Source organism: Andrographis paniculata, unplaced genomic scaffold (assembly GCF_009805555.1).
Source record: "Andrographis paniculata isolate CXL003 unplaced genomic scaffold, ASM980555v1 Contig76END, whole genome shotgun sequence".
Classification (NCBI taxonomy): domain Eukaryota; kingdom Viridiplantae; phylum Streptophyta; class Magnoliopsida; order Lamiales; family Acanthaceae; genus Andrographis; species Andrographis paniculata.
In genome coordinates, this window is record NW_026137613.1 from 1,044,241 (window position 1) to 1,067,267 (window position 23,027).

A 23,027-nucleotide genomic window follows, 5' to 3' on the forward strand; every position below is an offset into this window, starting at 1 on the left:
CTGGTGTGTTGGTTATTTTGCGGTTATTTATTATGCTTTAATTTTGCTAAGAAAATTCTGTCAAAAGGACTATAAAAGGTCCAAGGAAATTGAGTTTTAAGTGAGTCTCGTGTCTCCTCCAATTACCTGGGAATTTTCTTCGGTATTAATTGGGTACGATATTTTGCCGATCGTGTGGGGCCAACCCATTTTTCGCAACAGCTACATAACTCATCTCCAACCATACCCTCTCCTCTAGTTTTGTAGGGTTAAAAAATATTTTCTTTATATTTTATTTTACATAATTTTTAAAATTACAAATAGGATTCTCTTTATATTTTATTTTACATAATTTTTAAAATTACAAATAAGACCAGCGGAATACTGTAGCACCCGCTGATTCCAGCGGATGAATTCTTAAAATTACAAAGAAGACAGTGCTTCAATGTGCAAGCATACACTTCCATGTTATGAGAAACAGATAGTAAGATATACTCCTGTACTCACTCCAATAAACGTGGCACTGTTAATCTTAACAAAAATAACAATATTCAATCCCAGTAGGTGACCCTCATCAATTGTGACCCTGCAGTTTCTTTTCAGTGTAATGATTTAAGAAGCTTATAGTGCTACACTTGTAAAGGGCTCTGAATTGGGCAAGATCTCAGAAGCAGGTGATTAAGCAAGAAAGAAATATAGTATTACAGTAAAAATGCAAGATTTATTAGTTAGATTGCATTAGCCTTCTCCATATGGATTTGCTCTCCCAATAAGGATTAGGCTGTAATGTAGCACAGGCCCATTAGTAATGGTATTCAAATGCTCATACCATAATAGATTAGGTTTTACAGTAGTTAAATATACTTATCATTTATTTCAGAATCTATAATGTTTTGATTGTTAAGTTTTGTAGTACAGTCTGTTGCCATCCTTCATAGGATCATTATGCCCATATGATTTCTCAGACTGAAAATCAATGAGTTGAAAATCATGTAGGCAGCACTTTACTACATCGAAATTCTGATCAAATAACATTGGGTAATGACAACAGAATTCTAATTCCTAACTATGTATAAGCATTATTGGCATCATTTGTGACTTGATAATACAAAATGAATATAAGGCAACAGAAATGAGAATCATAAAAATCTGCAGGTCAGGTAGGAGCGAATAAGCAGGTTTGAATATAAGAATCCAGTATGCATTCCAACAATGTGAATAACTTAATCTCACCAATAAAGAAACTGCAGTCACCAAAACTATTTCACAATATAAAGAGCAAACAGCCACTCGCTCAAAGGCACTCAAATTGTATATACAATTTCCAACTCCATATTCTGACGAACAAAATCAAGAAATGCTATCTATAATTCATCCTTTCCACTAGCATAATTCAACAGAGATGCAAAATGCCCCTTCAATTATCACCAAAATAGCAACAATAAATTTAGTCCAAAACTACAAACTCGATACTTCCATTGAAATGCAAATTTCCACACGAATTAACAAAAAGGGAAGTAAATACTAAACCACAAAATTTCAATACATATATATATATACATAAAGCATAAAAAATATTCATAAGATCATTACCAAATGGCAGAGTACGTGAAAGCGTGCGACGGAAAAGCAGATAGCCCGTTCTATTGTTCAAAGCGAAATCAACTGGAGATTGACATGGAGATTTCCAAGGAGCATAATAATAGAGTCGAGTAATATCTAAATATAGAGAAATCCGAATGAGTGGTTTCCGCGGAGCTTAACATTCTCGGCGTCAATGGCGGAGCTCTCCACCGCCGACACCGAACGATATTCCGTATGTGTGTATCTATATTTCGAGGTTTTCATTCCAGCACGAAGATTATAAGTAATATCATCTTAGCCCAAAAGGGATTATAATATCGCTATAGTCCTCGGAAACAGTAAAAATGCCTATTTGGCCCAAGACAGTCTTGGGTGCAAGAATAATAGTAGTTCATAGAAATTTGGGAACTTTTATCTTTTAATTTTGGTAATAATAAAAATTTTAATATTTTATGGAGTATAAAATTTTATGTGAATAAAAAAATATTTATATGATTGTTGTTTTAAAAAAAAATTACTTTTGATAAATAACACTTCTTTTATCACCTAAAAATAGTCTCCTTAATATGCTTTTGACTCATATATTAATATTAATACAGTATACTACTTTCAGTTCTAAATGTCTCATTTATTTTTTATTTTCTGATTTTTAAATATTAATTATTATATCAAAATATAGCACAAATTAAGAAAAAATTGCAAAAATATTTTCACTAGTGTCTTATAATACTAATTAAATGACATTTATATAAAAAATTATACAAATATAAAGATATTTTTAATGTTAAATACAATTACCCAAAAGGTAAATGTAATCCTTAGAGACGGACAAAATGAAGTATATTTTTTTATCGTTTTTACAAAAATAGAGGCATGCTTATTTTTTTACTAGAACACGCTCTTGCGCGGTATACCGCGCGACTATTCTATAATGTAATGTAGTGAAATATTATTTATTTGAAATATAAACTGTAAAACAAAAATACAATCGAATTATTTGCGCTCAGGTTGGTGGATCAGGTCGTTTGGTTTGGTCGGTTGGTTAGCGGTCGGATAGGCAGGTCGGAAGGTCCTCGGTCGGTTGGTCTGGTCGGTTGGTCCTCGGCCGGATGATCAGGTCGGTTGGTTAGCGATCGGATGGGCAGGTCGGAAAGTCCTCGGTCGGTTGGTCCTCGGTCGGACAGACAAGTCTGATGGTCTGCGGTCGGATAGGCAAGTCAGCTGGTCCGCAGGCGGATAGACAGGTTGCTTAGTGGGTGCGGCCAAGGAGTCTTTTGGTCTAGCGATTGGTCTTTGGATTGGTTGGTTGGACTATTTGAGTTCTGGAACTGGTGGAGGCGTTTGGCGAGGCGGTTGATGTAACCGACCAGACGACGTTTCAAAATGTTTCGTCTTGGGCGGTTGACGGCGGTTGCTGGCGACGGTTCCAAAACGTCTTTTCAAGCCAGTACAAAGGTAAGTTAAGAGCTAAATTGTCATTTTCGAAATGAGGGGCATGATAGACTTTTCAAGTGACAGATCCGTACAGTCTCGTGTATAACAACATACAAGTTTTAATACCAAAATCAACTAATACATAAGGTCTTGTTACGTACAAAAATAATAATAATAATAAAAATAATGGTAGCAGTGTCTTGAAGGAAGGTAGGACCCGAAGTCGGGCAGAAAAGTAGAAAAATTTGCGCTCAGGTCGGTTGGTCAGGTCGGTTGGTCAGGTCGGGAGGTCCTCAAGACGGAAAGTCATCAAGAAGGAAAGTCCTCAGGTCGGGAGGTCCTCAAGACGGAAAGTCATGAGGAAGGAAAGTCCTCAGGTCGGGTAGTCAGGTCGGTTGGTTAGCGGGTCGGAAAGTCTGTAGGTCTGATGGTCAGCAGGTCGGACAGACATGTCAGAAGGTCTGCGGTCGGGTAGTCAGGTTGGTTGGTTAGCGGGTCGGATGATCCATAGGTCGGAAAGTCTGCAGGTCTGATGGTCAGCAGGTCGGACAGACAGGTCTGATGGTCAGCAGGTTGGACAAACAAGTCTGATGGTCTGCGGTCGGATAAAGTAGGTCGGCTGGTCTAGCAATTGGTCTCTTGAATGGTCGGTCGGGCCAGTTGAGTTCTGGAACTGGTGGAAGCGTTTGGCGAAACGGTGCAAGACACGTGTCAATAAAGGAGGAATTAGTGGGCAGTTGATGTAACCGATCAAACGACGTTTCAAAGCGTTTCGTCTTGGGCGGTTGACGGCGGTTGCTGGCGACGGTTCCAAAACGTCTTTTCAAGTAATATTTAAGGATTTAGATTTTTATTTTCAAGCATCTTCAATCAACTTCAACAAAGCAAAGTCAGATTTGGGGATCACCACTTTAAATTTTCAGCATTTTAATTTTTCAGTCAATTTCCTTTTATGTACCGTACAGTGTTTAGAGATCCCTAATCTCAGACGCTAAAAAATCAAATTTAAGGTGTTACGTACAAAAATAATAATAATAATAAAAATAATGGTAGCAGGGTCTTGAACGAAGGTAGAACTCGAAGTCGGGCAGAAAAGTAGAAAAATTTGCCCTCAGGTCGGTTGGTCAGGTCGGGAAGTCCTCAGGTCGGGAGGTCCTCAAGATGGAAAGTGGTCAGGTTGGGAAGTCCTCAAGTCGGGACGTCCTCAGGTTGGGAGTTCCTCAAGACGGAAAGTGGTCAGGTCCGGAAGTCCTCAGGTCGGGAGGTCCTCAAGACAGAAAGTGGTTAGGACGGGAAGTCCTTAGGTCGGGAAGTCCTCAGGTCGGGAGGTCCTCAAGACGGAAAGTGGTCAGGTTGGGAAGTCCTTAGGTCGGGAGGTCGTCAAGACGAAAAGTGGTCAGGTCGAGAAGTCTGCAGGTCGGACAGACAGGTCGGATGGTCAGCAGGTCGGACAGACAGGTCTGATGGTCAGTAGGTCGGATAAAGTAGGTCGGCTGGTCTAGCAATTGGTCTCTGGAATGGTCGGTCGGACAAGTTGAGTTCGGGAACTGGTAGAAGCGTTTGGCTAGACGGTGCAAGGCACGTGTCAATAAAGGAGGAATTAGAGATTCCTAATCTCAGGCGCTAATTAATCAAATTTAAGGATATTTTCCATATCTTTGAATTTTACTTTTTGTCTGTTGAAAAAATACATCAACACTTTATTTTCATATTTTACTTTTTATTGTTGAAAAATTGCATCAACAACAATAAAAAATAAAATAGAGGAGAATGTAGATGAAATGTTTGAGATAAGAAGGGTGACCTGCATCTCTTTATGAGTTTTGAAATGTCAAAAATAGGAAGGATATTTCAACTTTGATCATTGTTACGCACAAAAAATAATAATAATAATAAAAATAAGGATAGCAGGATCTTAAAGGAAGATAGACACGAAGTCGGGTGGAAAAAGAAAAAAATTTGCCTCAGGTCGGTTGGTCCTCGGTCGGATGGTCAGGTGCGTTGGTTAGCAGTCGGATAGGCAGGTCGGAAGATCCTCGGTCGGTTGGTCTGGTGGGTCGGATGATCAGGTCGGTTGGTTAGCGGTCGGATTGGCAGGTCGGAAAGTCCTCGGTCGGTTGGTATGGTCGGTTGGTCCTCGTTCGGATGGTTAGCGGTCGGACAGACAGGTCTGATGGTCAGCAGGTCGGACAGACAGGTCTGATGGTCTGCGGTCGGATAAAGTAGGTCGGCTGGTCTGCGGTCGGATAGGCAAGTCAGTTGGTCCGCAGGTGGATAGACGGGTCGCTTGGTTGGTGTGGCCAAGAAGTCTTTTGGTGTAGCGATTGGTCTCTGGATTGGTCGGTTGGGCTATTTGAGTTCTGGAACTGGTGGAGGCATTTGGCGAGGCGGTTGATGTAACCGACCAGACGATGTTTCAGGTAGATTAAGGGCTAAATTGTCATTTTCGAAATGAGGGGCATGATAGACTTTTCAAGTGGCAGATCCGTACAATGTCGTCTTTTCAAGCCAGTACAAAGATAGGTTAAGGACTAAATTATCATTTTCGAAATTAGGGGCATGATAGACTTTTCAAGTGGCAGATCCGTACAAACTCGTGTTTATAAGATATAATAATATAACAAACAAAAAAGAGCAAAAATTAATATTAGTCGGAATCAATTTTATATTTTTTTATTTTTAATCTCATTCAAAGATAATTATCAAAATTAGTTACACACGTAATATAAATCATCATTTTCTTTCCACCGTTTCAAGGGAATGTATTTATATATCTATATCAAAAGTTGAGATGACATCTGGTTCGGATGGAACACATTTTATTATATAGAACACGATTGTATCCAAATAGTTAGATATACCTCGTTACATTTGTTTGAAAATTTTGATTTTGGTCTAACTTAACCGATCCTTCGGTTAATATAATGAGTTGCACACATTTGTTCCCTGTTTTGAATTAATTTTTAGAGTTTCTTATTTTTTAAATTATTTTTTTGGAAAATACTTTAGGGTGTGTTTGTTTGGGGTTTGGATTTTAAATTGAGATTTGAATAGTAAAAATTTTGAATTTGAATAGTTGTATGATGTGATATAAATAGATGTTGATATGATGTGGTTAGTAGCTTGATGAATGTGGTTACATGTCAAAGGTTCCTTATTCAAATATGGTTAGTAGCTTGATGTATGCGATGGTGTGTGTACAAGGCCTGACATTTCACATGCATTTGGGATTGTGAGCAGGTATATGCATGTTCCAGGCAAAGAACATTGGCAAGCTGTGAAATGGATTTTAAAGTATATTCTGAAAACCTTAGATATTGGATTGATGTTTTAACAAAGTAACGATATTGGTCAATATATAGTTGGGTACTGCGATTCAGACTATGCAGGAGAACTAGATAAGCGACGATCAACTATTGGTTATGTATTCACTCTTGCAAATGTACCAGTTAGTTGGAAGTCAACCTTACAGTCTACCGTAGCTCTGTCAACAACAGAGGCAGAATACATGGCCATAACTGAGGCTGTTAAGGAGGCAATCTGGTTACAGGGATTACTGGATGACTTGGGAGTCTGCCAAAAATACGTTACGGTGTTTTGTAACAGCCAAAGTGCTATTCATTTAGCAAAAAACCAAGTATATCATGCCAGAACAAAGCATATAGATGTGCGGTACCATTTTGTGCGGAAAATAATTGAAGAAGGTGGAGTCAGAGTGCAAAAGATTGAAACCACTGAGAATCCTGCTGATATGTTGACAAAGAGTGTAACAGGTATCAAGTTTGAACATTGTTTGAACTTGATAAATGTTCTAAGAGTTTGAAGCATTTGAAGGCCCGATCAATCTGTATGATAGGAGAATTTTGGAGAAGATACTTTGGATGAGATTTGAAGGTTGCCAAGGTGGAGATTTGTTGGAAAAGTCAAACATTGTGGCTCCTTCCTCAATCCCACGTCGCCTAAATTGTGTAGGGGGGGGGAAGTTTCCTATAAATACACCCCCTACCCTTTGTTACAATAATCCCGCAGCACAATCCTCGTATTCTAATTGTATTGTATTTCTTATCTTCTCTCATAATATAAGTTTGGTTGGGGTCCGAGGACGTGGGCAAAATTTTGCCGAACCTCGTTAAATTTGATGTTCTTTATTTTGCTCTGGTGTGTTGGTTATTTTGCGGTTATTTATTATGCTTTAATTTTGCTAAGAAAATTCTGTCAAAAGGACTATAAAAGATCCAAGGAAATTGAGTTTTAAGTGAGTCTCGTGTCTCCTCCAATTACCTGGGAATTTTCTTCGGTATTAATTGGGTACGATATTTTGCCGATCGTGTGGGGCCAACCCATTTTTCACAACAGCTACATAACTCATCTCCAACCATACCCTCTCCTCTAGTTTTGTAGGGTTAAAAAATATTTTCTTTATATTTTATTTTACATAATTTTTAAAATTACAAATAGGATTCTCTTTATATTTTATTTTACATAATTTTTAAAATTACAAATAAGACCAGCGGAATACTGTAGCACCCGCTGATTCCAGCGGATGAATTCTGCAAAACTGCATAGTGGGTCGAAGCAATTTTTTCTCTCCCCACCCTGCAAAAATAAAGGAAAACCTCCTCGGTTGGAGATGGCCTAAGCTATATATCTTGAATTTTTTTTAAGTTTAGAGTTTTTGAAAATTTAAGAAATAGTTAATAAATAGCATTAAAACTTTTAAAATTGTATCATAAATAATTAAAGTTTGTTTGGTTACAATTTCACATTGATTTGAAATAAAACGTTAATTTGAATTAAACGTTCCAAAACTATAGTCTGAATTGTGTTTGATACGGAATTTTTAAAATATTGATATTATATTAGTAGGGTAAAAAATACGAGTAAAAGACTTTTTCGCCATTGTGAGTGTATTAGTGTAAAAAGTAGTGGCAATTGTGTAATAATAATGAAATAGTAATTGTAGTTTTATAGTGATATGATTATTTATGGAAATGAGACTATTGTTTTGGGACGGACAAAAATGGTAACAACACTATTGTATTGGAACGGAGGGAGTAGTATTTTTTATGTGATGTTTTGTGAAAAAAAAATATACTGTATTTTTAAAAATGATGTAATGTTGATTTAAGTTTGAAATGATAAAAGAACAATTTCAAAATTTTATTTACACAATTTTTTTTTTTTAAATTTTTTGACACTATTCATTTATAATAATTAATAATGTTTTTTAAAAAAAACATTAAACCAATACATTTTTCTATAATAAAATATTAAATCAAGTATATTTTTCTTAAAATCGAACCTAAATTCTTGGGGTGTTTGACAATTAATTGTTAGTTTTTAACTGTTAGCTTATTTGATTAGTTGTTAATTGATTTGATTGGATGGTTTTACTAGCTGAATATATTAGTTGTTTGGGCTAAAATGTTTGATAAAATATTAGTTTTGTATTAGTTGGTTTTATGTAAAATATCAATTAATGACATTATATATATTAATATTTAGTTAGTTTTTTCCGTGGGTTAGACTTTTTTAATATAATATTATAAATTATTAAAAATTAGGAAAATTTTATTAAAATACTCTTCCATCCCAAAAGAGTTGTTTTGTTTTTTCATTCGTCCGTTTTAAAACAATAATCTTATTTCATTATTAGTAACCGCGATCTCCACTTTACATCAAAATTATTCTTATTTTTTCACAATTATCCCTAATTATTACTCTAACTTACTTTTTAAAACCCTTCAAAAAGAAAGGATAATATAGTCTTTTACATTCTACTTTATATTCATCCCCGTCCACTTATAATTGTCATAAAGTATATTTGTATGATTTTTTAGATAATTGTCTTTTTGGTATGAATTGACAAACTTATCCTTAATGATAAGGTAGAAATTAAAAATAATAAATAAATTAATGGTAAAAAAGTAAAATTTGTGTTTTAAAAAGGAAACATGACAATAATTATTGGGTGTCCCAAATAAGAAAATAGAGCATTAGTTTGTGGACGGATGGAGAGACGGATAGAGTATTTATTATTATTATTATTTAAATATTTCGTAAAAAAAAAAAAAAAACTTTTTTCGCTCAATAAATTAATTAAAAATATTAATCTATCAAACACCAGAATTAGCTGATTTACTGATCAAAACAACTAAAAGTATTCTATAAGCTAAACCTTTTAAAAAACTTATTTGCCAAAACATGCCCAATAAAAATTATTTGCCAAAACATCCTATTGGGCTCAATCTCTAATTAATTGTACAACTTGTATTTTTGATACAATATGCATTAAAACACGTCGCCCCACGTTAAAACTGATTTAAACTAATCGTAGGCTTAATTGACTCTACTACTAAGATATTTATTCATTGGTGTCATTCCCATGTTTGCCTCTATTTAGTTTTTTCGATTGATTTAAGAGTGAATTGAAATAGTATATTGATTTAATTTATTTATTTTTTTTTTAAAAAAATAATAATTAGTATTGTGATGTTATACTTTGTGAAAAAAAAAAAAAATTTATTTTTATTCGAAATCAGAGTAAATAGTATTAATTTCGATTTGAAATCACAGTTAAACATACTCATATATTTTTATTTTTTTATAAAGTTTTGGAACTGTTAATCAACAATATATTTTTTTTATTTTTTATTTTATCAAAAATCAATGAGATCAAATATTTATTTTGTCTCATAACATCCACATGTATTAAATATTTAATTTTTTATTATTCTCAAATTTTATAAAATTGAAAGAACGTGCTCTTGAAAAAATTGTATCTTGCCCAAAAGATTCTCCATTCATCTATCCTATGAATTAACTAATATATATATATATATATATGACAATTGTTATTTTACTAATTATAATTAGCATAGTGTGACAACAAACTTGTAAAAAAAATAGAAAACACATATACTAACAATCTATACACTATATAAAAATCAAATATACTTTTATAAGTAACCCAATATAATTTTATACGGCAAAATTTCAAAAATAATCAGATAGCATACACTCTTATTTCACGTCCTATTTGTAGTAAAGATCTTCAAAACACACTGAGATATTGGATTTTAAATTCACTATTTATTTCATTTTTTCTCTTCAAAAATATCAAATCAAACATCTATTTTTTATTTTTTATATTATACTAAAAATCAATTTTACATTCAAAACATCACATCAACACCTATTTATACCACATACAACTATTTAAATTCAAAATTTTTACTATTCAAATCTCAACTCAAAATCCAAACCCTCAAACAAACACACTGTACAGCTAAATTTCTAATTGTGGTCAAATTGGGATCCATATTATTTTATTTATTTATTATTATTATACCACTAAGTACAGCTACTTTGTAAATCTTACACATATATATATATATATATTCTCTTGATCATTCAGGCACGTTCTTGCCTCTAAGAATTTATATATATATATATATATATTTATTATCCCAATTTGGATCATTATTTGGAGAGATCAAAGGTGGTAATAATGTCGAAAAAGCAGCAGCCTCATGTAGTTTTGATCCAGTTTTTGTTGTTGCTGCTGCTGCTGCTTATAATCAACCATAGATTCTCCAGGTATATGTATGTATCTAAATTATATGTATGGATAAATAATACTTCTTCGTCGTTCAAATCTATGTTCACTTTCTTTTTGGACTGTCATTGAAAAATATTCTTGTTTCTTTTTTAAGTAAAAAAATATTATATTTTTGTACTTTTTTTACTATAAAAAGAAAAAAATAACAATTATTACTAATTTTTATTAAAATTCGTGCCCGACCAAATAAGCACACGTTTGCATGACGAAGGGAGTAGTAATTACTGTTACCTAAAATATATATATATATATTGTTTCATGAGAAATTTGGATAGAAAGAATTCCAATTCATATGTGTGTGTGTATTTTGGGTAGAAAGACCCAAATTGATTGAATTTTTTCATTTAAGTTTATGATTGGTTTTGGAGATCTTTGGAATTCATTCAAATTCAAGGTATTTTTTATTATGTTATTCCAACACTATTTTTTTAATTGCTATTTTTTAAAAATAATAATAATATAAAAAAGAACTTTTTATAAAAGTTAAAAAAAAAAATAAAAAATCAAGTACTCATTACAAAAAGTCAGAAAGTTAAATAATTTAAAATAATATATTTTATACTTTTGACGCAATTCTCTATGTCATACACAAAAAATCAATCGATCTAAAAACGCTGCGTGAATAGAATCTCTATCAACATTTTTTTTAACATTAGATGTTTAATCAAAAAATTGAACTCAAAGAAAATAAATAGTATTTTCCATTGAGTTCGAATAAATATGTATAATCGAAGGAACGTGTTTGAAATCTAAAATACCAATTTGTTGATGCTAGATTTTTATAGTGTGATATTTTTTTTGTTATCATATATTTCTAATCAATAATATATATATATATATATCAAGTAGAGTTGACATAAGAAGAGTTAGAAAGCAAAGAGAATATCAAGAGTCTTCATCTTCACCATCTCTCGTCAAGCTCAATATATCTCAGAAAAATGTAAGAATACGCACGCAAATATGCACGTGTATACATAATTATATGTATATTCATGAAAGATCGATATTTTTTATTGCAGGTGGAGATAGACAACGGCATCATCAAACTCGTTTTGTTGAATCCACACGGCATGATCTCAGCGGTCAGTTACAAAGGAATCAACAACGTGCTTGAACCTCGTAATAAACTAACTCAACGAGGGTAGGTTATTGATTCACTTGGTAATTTTTGTTTATAAATACATAGTTATTGGATGTAATATTTTATACTATTTTCGTCTCATCTGAATAAACTCATTTTTACCTTTTAAAATTATCTCACGTTAATGTCAATTTTCATTTACAATTTACATGGTCTCCACTCAATTATCAATTATTCTCATTGTTCCACTGTCTTCATTAGTCATTTTTCACATGCAAGATTCAATGTAAATTCACATTGTATGAAAGAACGTATTGATTGAATTCATAATATACAAATAAACAAATTATATGTATTTCTTCAAAGTTAAATTTTTAGGTGAAATATTCATTTAATACTCACTTTTATCTCTGTTTACAAAAATACCATCATATAATACATAAATTCAAAGGTATTATTGGCTTTCCTCTCTAATACAAACTTATACACTAATATAAGTATTATTATTTTTTAACCTACTAAAAAATTTTTTGAGTCTATTTAGGTGGGACAAAGAAGATCGAAAAGCAGTAAAAATTTCATTGTAAAAGATTAAAAAAATAAAAGGAACTCGAAGATAACATAGTCAAATTATGCTATATATATAAGTATAAATTACTTCTAATATATATCATCATGTTGTAACTTACGTACTTAACTTAATTTTTGTAACGAATGCAGGTATTGGGATATAGTTTGGTACAGACCAGATATAAACATAGGAAATTTTGAACCGTAAGTTAAACACTCTTCCTCAAATAACTCATCAATACATAAAACAAAATTCGATACTTAGTCCCATAAATAAATATTCATTTTTAATTCAGGATAAATGTACTTTTAGTTATATATATATATGTGACATTCATTATATTTTTTTAAGTTTTGGAATTTTGAAAAAAAAAATTGTGATTGTAAAAATTTAATATCTAATTTGATGTTCTACAAGAAAAAAATATATTTAATGAGACAATTTCAAAAAAATACCATAAGTAAATAGTGTCAAATATTTCAAAATTGTATGTATAAATAGAGCCATAGTCAGTGAACTAGCCATATGACAATTTATATTACTATATTTTAATAAATTTATAAAATTGAACTCATTTTAGACTATTTGGCTAATCCAAGTCAATTCTAACAATTAATATACTTACACATATTTATTATTTTTATATTACCTACACAATTCCTAATAGATCATATCAAGAAATTTCTTTTAAACCAAAACACAAAACACAAAACAAACAGATCTTTTCAACAATTATGAATTAAATATAAAACTATTTTCATATAAATTTTACTTTGCTAAAAATATATTCAACCCCTTTTAATTTTAAGCTCATTCATATTATTATTATTATTAATGAATCTTTGCCATAATCTAATCTACTGTTCATCAGATTCCAAAGTAAAAAGTTTAGAGTAATAGCAAATACAAAAGAATACGTAGAGGTTTCTTTCACAAGTACGTGGAATAATGTTTCCTCTCCAAAAGATATGGCTCCCCTCAAAGTCGACAAGAGGTACTTACCTACTACTTACTCCTTGTATTATTACCAGAGCCGTCAACGATCCGAGTCGAGCCAAATTTTAAATGTTTATTAACGTTTGCGAACAAAATTCGTGTTCGTTCGTTAAGCTTTTTGTTGTTTGAGTTCGTGTTTGTGTTCGACTCGTTTAGACTCGATTAAGCTCATTCGACCTCGTTTGTCTTATTTTTTTAAATTTATATATAAATTATAAAGAAAATTTAAAATTGTTTTATTTATATATTTTAAATTAATATTTTATTTATATATAATTTTATATGTATATATAATATTTATAATAAATATAACATTCGTGAACAAAATTCGGGCTCGTTCGTTAACTAAACGAGCCTGTTTATATTGTTCGGCTCAGCTCGTTAACATTCGCGAACGAGTTTTAACCGAGCCGAACCGAGCCGAGTTCACGAACGGCTCGATTCGTTTAACAGCTCTAATGATTACTTAAAAAAATAATAAAAACATAGAGCTATCAAAACGGACTGCCGAGAAAAATCCCTTCAGAGACATTCTATAAAATTGGAACGATACAGAAAACATTAACATGACCGCACACAAATCGCCAAATCATCCACAATCCATTACCTAACGTTAAAAATGACACAGCCAACCCATCTTTAAAATGGGTAGAACAATCGATTCAACCTATTTTAACAGCTCTAATCAGAAACTTGAATGTTTATGTTTACACTATATTACTATTTCTTTTTTATAGTGAACACACGAATTCGTCAATTATGAGTTGGGCGTGTTTGGCTCCTTTTCTGTCTATAGATTCATGGTTCTTCGCGGGGTGTCCGGTTTCTACACATACGCTATATTCGAGCACCAAGAAGGATGGCCCGATCTCAACATTGTCGAGGCTAGAATCGCTATCAAGCTTAATAGCGACATGTAAGATTTACCATATTCTGATCAATAGAAAAAAAAAAAAAAAACATACGAATCCATATTAAAGTTACGCAATCCTCAGATTTCATTACATGGCTATATCCGACGACATGCAAAGAATCATGCCAACGGAGCGAAATAGGCGATCAGGTCGACCGCTTATATACAGGGAAGCCAAGGTGATTACAAATCCCCGAAATCCAAACCTTAAAGGAGAGGTAATAAACGATAAATCGAAACAAACTAATAGTCTAACCACATATACATAACCCTTTTAAATATCTTTTCCAGGTCGATGATAAGTATCAATACTCCGTAGATAACAAGGATAACCGTGTCCACGGATGGATTAGCACTGAAAAACAAGTGGGATTTTGGGTGATAACACCGAGCGATGAGTTTCGGGGGGGTGGACCTATCAAACCCGACCTTACATCCCATGTCGGCCCTACTAGTTTAGTTGTGAGTATCATCACCAAGGCATCGTCTACCAAATATCGTAACTTCTAATTAGACAAAAGAATGATCATCGATATTCTACAGATGTTTCATAGTAGACATTACGCTGGAGAAGATTTTGGACTAAAATTACGCAAAGGGGAGCCATGGAAGAAGGTCTTCGGCCCAATTTTCATGTATCTAAACTCGGATTCGACCAATTCAACAACTACACTATGGAACGATGCTAAAGAACAGGTTAATATAATGAAGTAATTAAAATCATACGGTTTGAACTTAACTTGATGGTTTTGTCAATACCTTATGCTTATCAGATGTTGAAGGAGACGAGTAAATGGCCTTACGACTTCCCTGTATCGAGCGACTTTCCTCGTGCCAACCAACGTGGGGCAATTTGTGGTCGATTGCTAGTTAGAGACAAATACATTGACACAAAACTCGTACCTGCAAAATTTGCATACATCGGATTGGCTCCTCCTGGAAGTAAGAAATCCTGGCAAAACGATGTGAAGGTGAAATTTATTAGCTTCGCAATCGTAATTGAATTTCAAACATTATACTTACCTTTGCTTTATCTTCTGTGTTTCCTTTCAATTTCTACTTAGTTTTTTACTATTTGATCTCCGGCTTCTATAAATCCAAAATACTTTTACTCTACAAACATCGCATCAAATATTATTATGTGAAAAAGCTCAAAAATCAATCTAGACTGAAAAGAAACACATCCTATGTTCTGGACAGGGTTACCAATTTTGGACACGTACAAACAAGACAGGCTACTTCACCATAAAAAACATCCGAGCAGACAAATATAATTTGTATGCTTGGGTTCCAGGGATCATTGGAGACTATAAGAACCGTGATATTCTGATCATTCAACCAGGTTTGTGAGAGTTGAATAGTAAAAGAAATTGCAAAACAAAGTGTAAAGAGAACAATGCCCTCGCTTCATAAATAAGTGTTCGCGTGGTAATCAATTTGTTTGTGTGTGTGTGTATATTTTATCAGGAAACCAAGTTCAAATGGGAAATTTGATACACAAACCTCCGAGAAATGGTCCGACTCTTTGGGAAATAGGGATTCCTGATCGTAGCGCAGCTGAATTCTACATACCTGATCCCGACCCAAACCTTGTGAACAAGTTGTTCCTCAACAAAGACAAGTATAGACAATATGGATTATGGGATAGATATACAGACAATTATCCGAAGCAAGATTTGAAGTACAAGGTCGGAGAAAGTGACTACCGGAAAGATTGGTTCTTTGCTCATGTAAATAGGTGAAATATTAGCCAATGTTTTTGTTTCTCAATCATAATTTGCAATGAGCTAATGTCAACCCACATTGTAATTAATTGCTTCAATACAGGAAGATTGGAAACGGCAGCTACATACCGACCACTTGGGAAGTCTCATTTGAACTAAAAAATATCGCTACAAATGGAAGTTACACTCTTCGACTAGCATTGGCAGCTGCAACCGTCGCGCATATACAAGTATGCATTGCCTGTTTACATAAATAATTTTAGAATTTTTGATATTATTTATCAACAATAACTTTTCAATATATTACATCAAATATATATTTTTTCTAGAGAAAACATCGTAACAAATCCCAATCGTTGCTCTTCTCAAAATTTTCCAGAACTTCAAAACTTTTCCAATATTTTTGCCATGTTTAGTACATCTAAGCTTCTAGTCTTTTAAGCTTAAAACAACAATTATGTTCTCATTCTAGGTACGAATCAACAACCCAAATGTCGCCTGGCCCCATTTTTGGACAGGAAAAATAGGCAAGGATAATGCGATATCAAGACATGGCATTCGTGGAGAATATTGGTTATTCAATATTGACATATGTGGATGCCGGCTCGTCAATGGAGAAAATAAGCTATATCTATCGCAAGTGAAAACGGACTACAGCCCTTTCAACGGAGTTCTCTATGATTATATTCGATTGGAAGGACCATCAGAAGGTTAACGATTAGGCATTGTCCAACTTTGTTTTTCCATTTTTTCCCCCTTTCTTTTACATCAATCTAGTTCAATGTTAGACATTAGTTTTCATGTCATTACACTCTTTACATAGAAAACTTCTAAGACATGAGTTGATGAATAACAATGTATTATACTAAAATGACATTCATGAGAAATAGAAATTGTCAGGAAAAAGTGTTCTAGGCATAAGATTCCGAAACCGGTCTTACAAATCCAGCACAATACACCATTAAAGCTATTCCCTTTCATGTGGACGAAAAATGTTCTATTTTGAGCATAAAATGGCAATAAGTTATGGTCTAACAATGTATGACAACAAAAATTAAATGAAGGTACGACTCAAGGATAGTTAGAGTATTGATTGGGCTAATTTGCAGAACATGGCTTAAATTAATACTACGTGTGTAGTATAAATTATTAGCATGTGTTGTTTGTTGTATGAATATACCTCATATGTTGAGAACAATTGTAATATATATCGTGTTTCCTATTGTTATGTGATGTCACTCCATGTACTGTATTTGTACTATGTTAACATATATCTTGTGCTATCGGTTTATATTTACTGTCCTAAGTAATTGCAGTCAACATAGTAATCGCCGCCTACTACACACACCCAAGGATTCTTGTCCTAGGAGAGAACAAAATCATTTGTCTTACTTTTAAAGAGAGATTTTTGTGATGTTGTGTATGCTGTCTGTTGGGATATACCTACAACAACTCATTGTATACTAAATACTGCTACATCTATTTTATATACATATTAAAGGTCTGTGTTATTATCTATTCAAATCTATTCTTTTACTATTCAATATCTCATCTTCCTCGTATATACATATTAAAGGTCTGTGTTATTATTTTTTAAATCTATTTTTTACTATTCAATATCTCATTTTCCTCATATATATGTTATATTTAATATTATCTTCAAAGTCAAGTTTGTTTATATGAAATGAGTCAAAGTCAAGGAAAAGGGCAAGTCGAACTAATACTTCCTCAAACACTTAACATATAAACTGAAAAAAGTACTTCCTCATCGGTTTCTTGATATTACATCTAAAAATTACCATGTCATCATCACTTTCTTGATAACCAAGAAAAAAAAAAATGAGAATGCGAGGGTACATACCTCCAGAGAACCAATAGTGTCCTCTAGTCAGCGCCTCAACATCCGAGCAACGCTAGCAAGAACAGTCCTCAAACTTCTGATGCCTGCCCCTGTTTTTGAGCTTACCATCATCTGCAATGGTCCAGGAATAGCTTATTAATTGTGTTGCAGAACAATGAATCTCAAGTAAAACAAGTCAATCATTAGTGTAGATATACCAATGGCTGAACTGCAGATTTCTTCAATTTGAGGTTCTGAGATATCAAAGAAATTGTGAATCCAGTGAGCAAAGAAGAATTATAAAAAGATAAAAAGGAACCTGTTACTTGGTTCAAAATGCCAGGCTTACCTCTTCGATCTGCATTGCCCGTCGTGCCACATCAATGGGAAAGACCAAATCCGTTTTTGTTAATACAATTTGGTACTTGGTTTGGTACCTTGGATCAAATGTCAAAGCATCAGTAACCACAGTTTTCAAGTCAGGGACAAACGAAAAAAGAGATAGAAATTGTTTAGTAAATGGATAACAATAGACATATATAAAATTAACACCATGTCCATGAAGCCAATATCGTAGTAGTAAACTGAAATCTGTATGAAATGATGTATTCTCCTGGGAGCTTAATTATGTTTAGATGAAAAAAGTGGCCGTTCAAATGCTTTCACAATAATGTTAGAACAAACGCACTGAATAGCTAACAAATACAATTCGTCAAAGAATAACACTCAAAACACCCACAAAACATATTGTATGAACTATGAAATAGATGCACCTTTCCATCAAGTCAATGAATTCATTATCCCTTGGTTTCATGCCCCATTTTGTGTCAATGAGAAGGCATACTCGCTTTAGACTAGCCCGACTGCTAACATACTCTTTCACCTACAAAGTGCATATGGAGGGATAAATATTGAAATGCACAAGAACATGTAAAACTAAATAGTATGCAAGGGACCCTACATAGAATAGTAGCAGATAATTTAAAATAAATTAACCAGTAACATATAACTGATTATCGAGTATAGACTATATGGGATGTTAGATTATTGTTTGAATAAAGCATAGAATGCAATTTACTGAATGTAATATTGCCTAAAACCTTTGAAATATTATAAGTTGATTGTGGAGTGACCTTTAAAAAGAATGAGAATTCTTCAACTGAGCTATAATGACAAGGGGCTCTTGTTCCGACAAAACTCTATTCTATGTGTTCCATTAGTGAACTTCATTCTCTGTTCTAGTAAGAATGATGATCCCATACCATGTAAATAGAGCTATTTAACTTTACATGAATTGTGATTTTCTTTGCACCACTATATTGACAATGGTAAACATGCTTGATGCTAATGGCCTACCAAAAATTTACAATTTAAGTTTAATCGGTATTCATGAAAAATTTCTTTTTATTAAATGAAAAAAAAAAAAAAAACTTTGTTTTGCTATAGTCAAAAGTAGTCAAATTACTTCACCCTGTAACCAAACTTATTATTGATAAGTAACAAACAAACACACACACACACGTATATGAAGTTCTAGTGATAGAATACTTACAAGTTCTTCCCAAGATTCTTTAACTTCATCTTTGGCGTAAGCAAAACCGTATCCAGGCAAATCTACTAAAGATAGCTTTGGCCCAAGCTTAAAAAAATTGATGGTCTGTAAAAGGATTGTAATACATTGTTAATTAAAAACAGTTGCACATTCGTAACTCAGCTGTAACAACAAATACAACACCTGTGTAAGGCCAGGCTTGTCTGATGTTCGCACAACACCCCATTGCCTTGTTAGAGCATTGAGCAACGATGACTTGCCAACATTAGACCGACCTACTCAAAAGATTCATAGTCATAATGATAATAAATGTTGCTTATGCTACTATGGTCTACATAATCTCTACCAGGATGATCATAAGTTTTAGTTTTCAGGAAGAAAATATCAGATCACCGTTAAAAGAAGACACAAATAATACAAGCATAAAACCTTCAATTAGCTTCACTTCCAATGAGGAGTTTATGCTCATTCTTCACACTAACTAAAATAATTTAATTCCAACATTAGAGAAAGCGCATATATCATATGTGTATTTTGTGTGTGAGTGAGCTTAAAGAACCCTTAACTTATAATATGAAGAAAAATAAAAAATAAAAAAAAAACCTTTAAAAACGGATTCACTAAAGAGGCAGATTGTCTAAAAGACCAAAGAAAAAATCCCCACTGAAATCAATCTCAAGATTAATTAATAATAGAAAAGGGGGTGGGTGTATAAACCTAATAGGCTAGCTAACATTTATTTCTTAAAATACCTGCAAATGCAATCTCAGGAAGGTCGGGAGGGGGAAATGATGATGAAACTTTTGCGGCGGCAAAGAACTCTAATTTATTCCTGAATACCTTCAACACAAATTACATGTATCTAGTAAGAAAAAACATGGTTATCATATAGTTGATGACCTCAGGTTTCATATTTGCTCAATGCAATACAAGTAATCGTAGAAGTTTGTAAATGAATCACATTTCACATATCAAACTATGACCATGAAAAGCAAAAGATAATTAATACATCTACTTACAATACAACTCTCTTAAAAAAGGAAGACCCTTCATATTAAGTGAATTAGATACCGAAACAGAACAACAAATCAAGTATAGATGCATGTTAAGGCCTCATGCTCCAGTAACTCTCTGCAAATTCTTTCAGATCCATATTCCATATTACATCATACGGTCAATTCTGTGCAACAAAGTGTAGAGATAAATAAAAGTGCAAACATCTCTAAAGGTATAAGCTTCATACAGGTATCTCAATCCGTTCTCTTTCTGAAGCCGTTGAGAAGGGAATGTTGTCTAACAGGGCAGATAATTCAGTGTTGTAGCCCGCCCTTCTAAATTCAATATCCCTTCTGCGTCCTAATAACTGAAAAAAATCAATTACCATCAATCAATAGCTACATATTTGAAGTTACAGTGATTAAACACTGATGAACTAGAAAGGATTTTACATTGTCCTCCACAAAAGTAAGGATAGAAGTGCTAGGGCGTATGGCACGAAATTGTGCATTCTTTGACATCTCAACACTTTCATTTTCTTCCGAATCTTTCTCCATTTGACTATTACCTAATGAATTAAGCACAAAAAAGTTACAAAAAAGAAGATAAAAATCAATGCAACCACTTTATCCTTAGATTTCAAGGAAACTAAAATAAAATATAATTGAAGAGCCTGAACATGCTCAGTTTTGACACAATCTATTCCGTTGCGTAATAAATTTATTGACTGCCATTAATTTTCTGTGCTGCTCCTCTCATTTCACCAGAATATTCTCCAAAACAGAAAATACAAGAAAAGAAAGTCGGGAAAGACCTGTTTCAAAATTTAGAAATCATTTGTTGGACAAGAAAATGGCATCAAGACATTACTGCAGGCTGGTGACATAGTGCACGTCAAATGCTGAATGCAATCACATCTCACAAATATTTATACATCATGAAGTCACTAAACTTAACCGAACTTTTTATGTATAAAACATTTAGATAACGGTAATACAAATGATCATTGAAAAGAGATAGTTTGGAGAAAAAATCTTCCTTCATTTTCAAGTCATCAATATCTCATTTCATATATAAAAAATGCTTGAAACTACAAAAGCCAAAACACCAAATATCTATTTTTATTTTTTTTTATATTACACTTAAAATCAATTTTACATTCAAAACATCACATCAATTCTTATTTATATCATATCAAAACTATTAAATTTAAAATTTTACTACTCAATTAAAAAACCCCAAACAAACACACCCTTGTTTTTTAGTGGAAGAGCAGTGACTATTATATGACATACAGAAATTTATCATCTTCTTATCAAAATAGGACTAAGATATACTCCCTTCGTCCCACCTACAGTGTCCACATTGCCGTTTCTGTCCATCCCACATCTCATGTCACTTTCTTTTTTCGGAAAATGATTACACACTTTAATCTTATTAAAAAATTTCTAATTTATAATTTTTTTTAATTATAATTAAACTAATTAGTTATCTTAATCTTAATTTATAATTATTTACTAATTATATTTGTCCTAAATTATCATGTCTACGGTAACCCGGACATGCTAGGTGGGGCGGAGGAAATACTATCTACATACAAACCTGGGAGAATTATGGCTGTATTCTTTTGCAGATTTTTCAAGATTTTTCTCTATTCATTTAATTTTTCATGCCAAAACATCACATCAGAAACATTTTTCATTTTTATATTATAAAAAAATCAATTTTATATTCAAAACATCACATGAACACCTATTTATTTATATCATATCAAACAACTATTTGAATTCAAAATTTTACTATTAAAAAATCCAAACTCAAAATTCAACACTAGTGCTGATCAGAATGGTGTTTTAGAATATCACTACAACAAATGTACGAGGATCTACCATTATGATAATCCTGAATCCAAAGTTAAAAATATATAAAAGATCCCTAGCTATCATGCCCAGCAAAATTAACAGAAAATCAGCCTGTGGCTATGAGAAATGATGCCAACCATTCTTACCATCGTCCAATCTCTTGTTGGATGTATCATATGGATCTATCCGAATAACTCGTTTTTTCTTCTTCTTCTTCGCCTTCATCACATCAGAATCGTCAGCAGCTAAGCTTCTTTTGCCGTCATCCCTTTTTTTGGAGGCTTTCTTAACATAATCAACAGCATGCTTACTCAGGGTAAGATCTTTTCTCATTACCAAAGAATTTTTCTTCTTCTCAACCTTCTGATAGAACACAAGAGGAAAATGAACTTTATTACCAATTAAAAGACAAACACATATAAAATATATATATATATATACATATGTAATTGATAGAACATTTTTGGAACCTAAAATACCAATTTGTTGGGATTGGAGGTTGGGGAAGGTTTGCCATTGTTGTATCCCTCCCAGTAGCCACCGCGGAAACCCATCCCAGTGACGCCAAGTGGGGATACTGTTAAGACCACCGTTTACTGTTGGATACAACAGGTAAAGCAAGTGAGAAGAAGACGAAGTTGAAGATAGAGAAGGAAGACGGCGGTACGGCGGGGAAGACGACGGCGATGAAGCCCGCCAGAGCGACAGCAGACACTGACGTTAGGGTTGGTTTGTTTTTGTACAATATACTAGTATATATTATTATTTTTTATTTTCTTTTTCGAAATACTTTTTTATAAAAAAATAATATTGAATATTAAAGATTATATTATTGTAATAGTATTTATTTATTATGTAAAATTTTAAAATAAAA

At 32.9% G+C, this 23,027-nt stretch overlaps 3 protein-coding genes across 5 annotated transcripts in view; 1 reads left to right on the plus strand and 2 right to left on the minus strand.

The window, feature by feature from the left end:
- The window catches only part of LOC127266602 (phosphatidylinositol N-acetylglucosaminyltransferase subunit C), a 47,230-nt gene that overhangs the window by 15,495 nt on the left and 8,708 nt on the right, over positions 1-23,027 (minus strand). Inside the window, exon 1 of one of the 2 annotated variants that reach the window (XM_051296897.1) lies at positions 1,573-1,811. The exons of the other annotated variant lie outside the window; for it this stretch is intronic. The gene's annotated coding sequence lies outside the window, so the exon portion shown is untranslated. Of the gene's footprint in view, positions 1-1,572; positions 1,812-23,027 lie in introns of those variants that run through there. 2 annotated transcript variants of the gene reach the window in all.
- Positions 10,506-16,921, plus strand: LOC127266604 (uncharacterized). The gene is made up of 14 exons (XM_051296904.1): positions 10,506-10,602; positions 11,465-11,558; positions 11,638-11,759; positions 12,420-12,473; positions 13,142-13,264; positions 14,063-14,182; positions 14,262-14,397; positions 14,471-14,641; positions 14,723-14,875; positions 14,953-15,150; positions 15,380-15,521; positions 15,647-15,917; positions 16,007-16,133; positions 16,376-16,921. The coding sequence occupies exons 1-14, from the start codon at positions 10,508-10,510 to the stop codon at positions 16,616-16,618; spliced, it is 2,049 nt and encodes a 682-aa protein (XP_051152861.1). The 5' UTR covers positions 10,506-10,507; the 3' UTR covers positions 16,619-16,921.
- Positions 14,270-22,876, minus strand: LOC127266601 (uncharacterized). 2 transcript variants are annotated; one of them, XM_051296891.1, is made up of 12 exons: positions 22,624-22,876; positions 22,300-22,516; positions 20,744-20,859; positions 20,539-20,658; positions 20,048-20,135; positions 19,479-19,570; positions 19,296-19,400; positions 18,517-18,626; positions 18,093-18,180; positions 17,962-17,997; positions 17,765-17,875; positions 14,270-16,144 (listed from the first exon to the last, which is right to left on the minus strand). In XM_051296891.1, exons 2-11 carry the CDS (start codon positions 22,484-22,486, stop codon positions 17,792-17,794), a joined length of 1,026 nt encoding a protein of 341 aa, XP_051152848.1. In that variant the 5' UTR covers positions 22,487-22,516; positions 22,624-22,876; the 3' UTR covers positions 14,270-16,144; positions 17,765-17,791. The 2 variants fall into 2 exon arrangements, with proteins under 2 accessions (XP_051152848.1, XP_051152846.1); XM_051296889.1 differs by having other exon boundaries at positions 14,273-16,144; positions 22,633-22,876.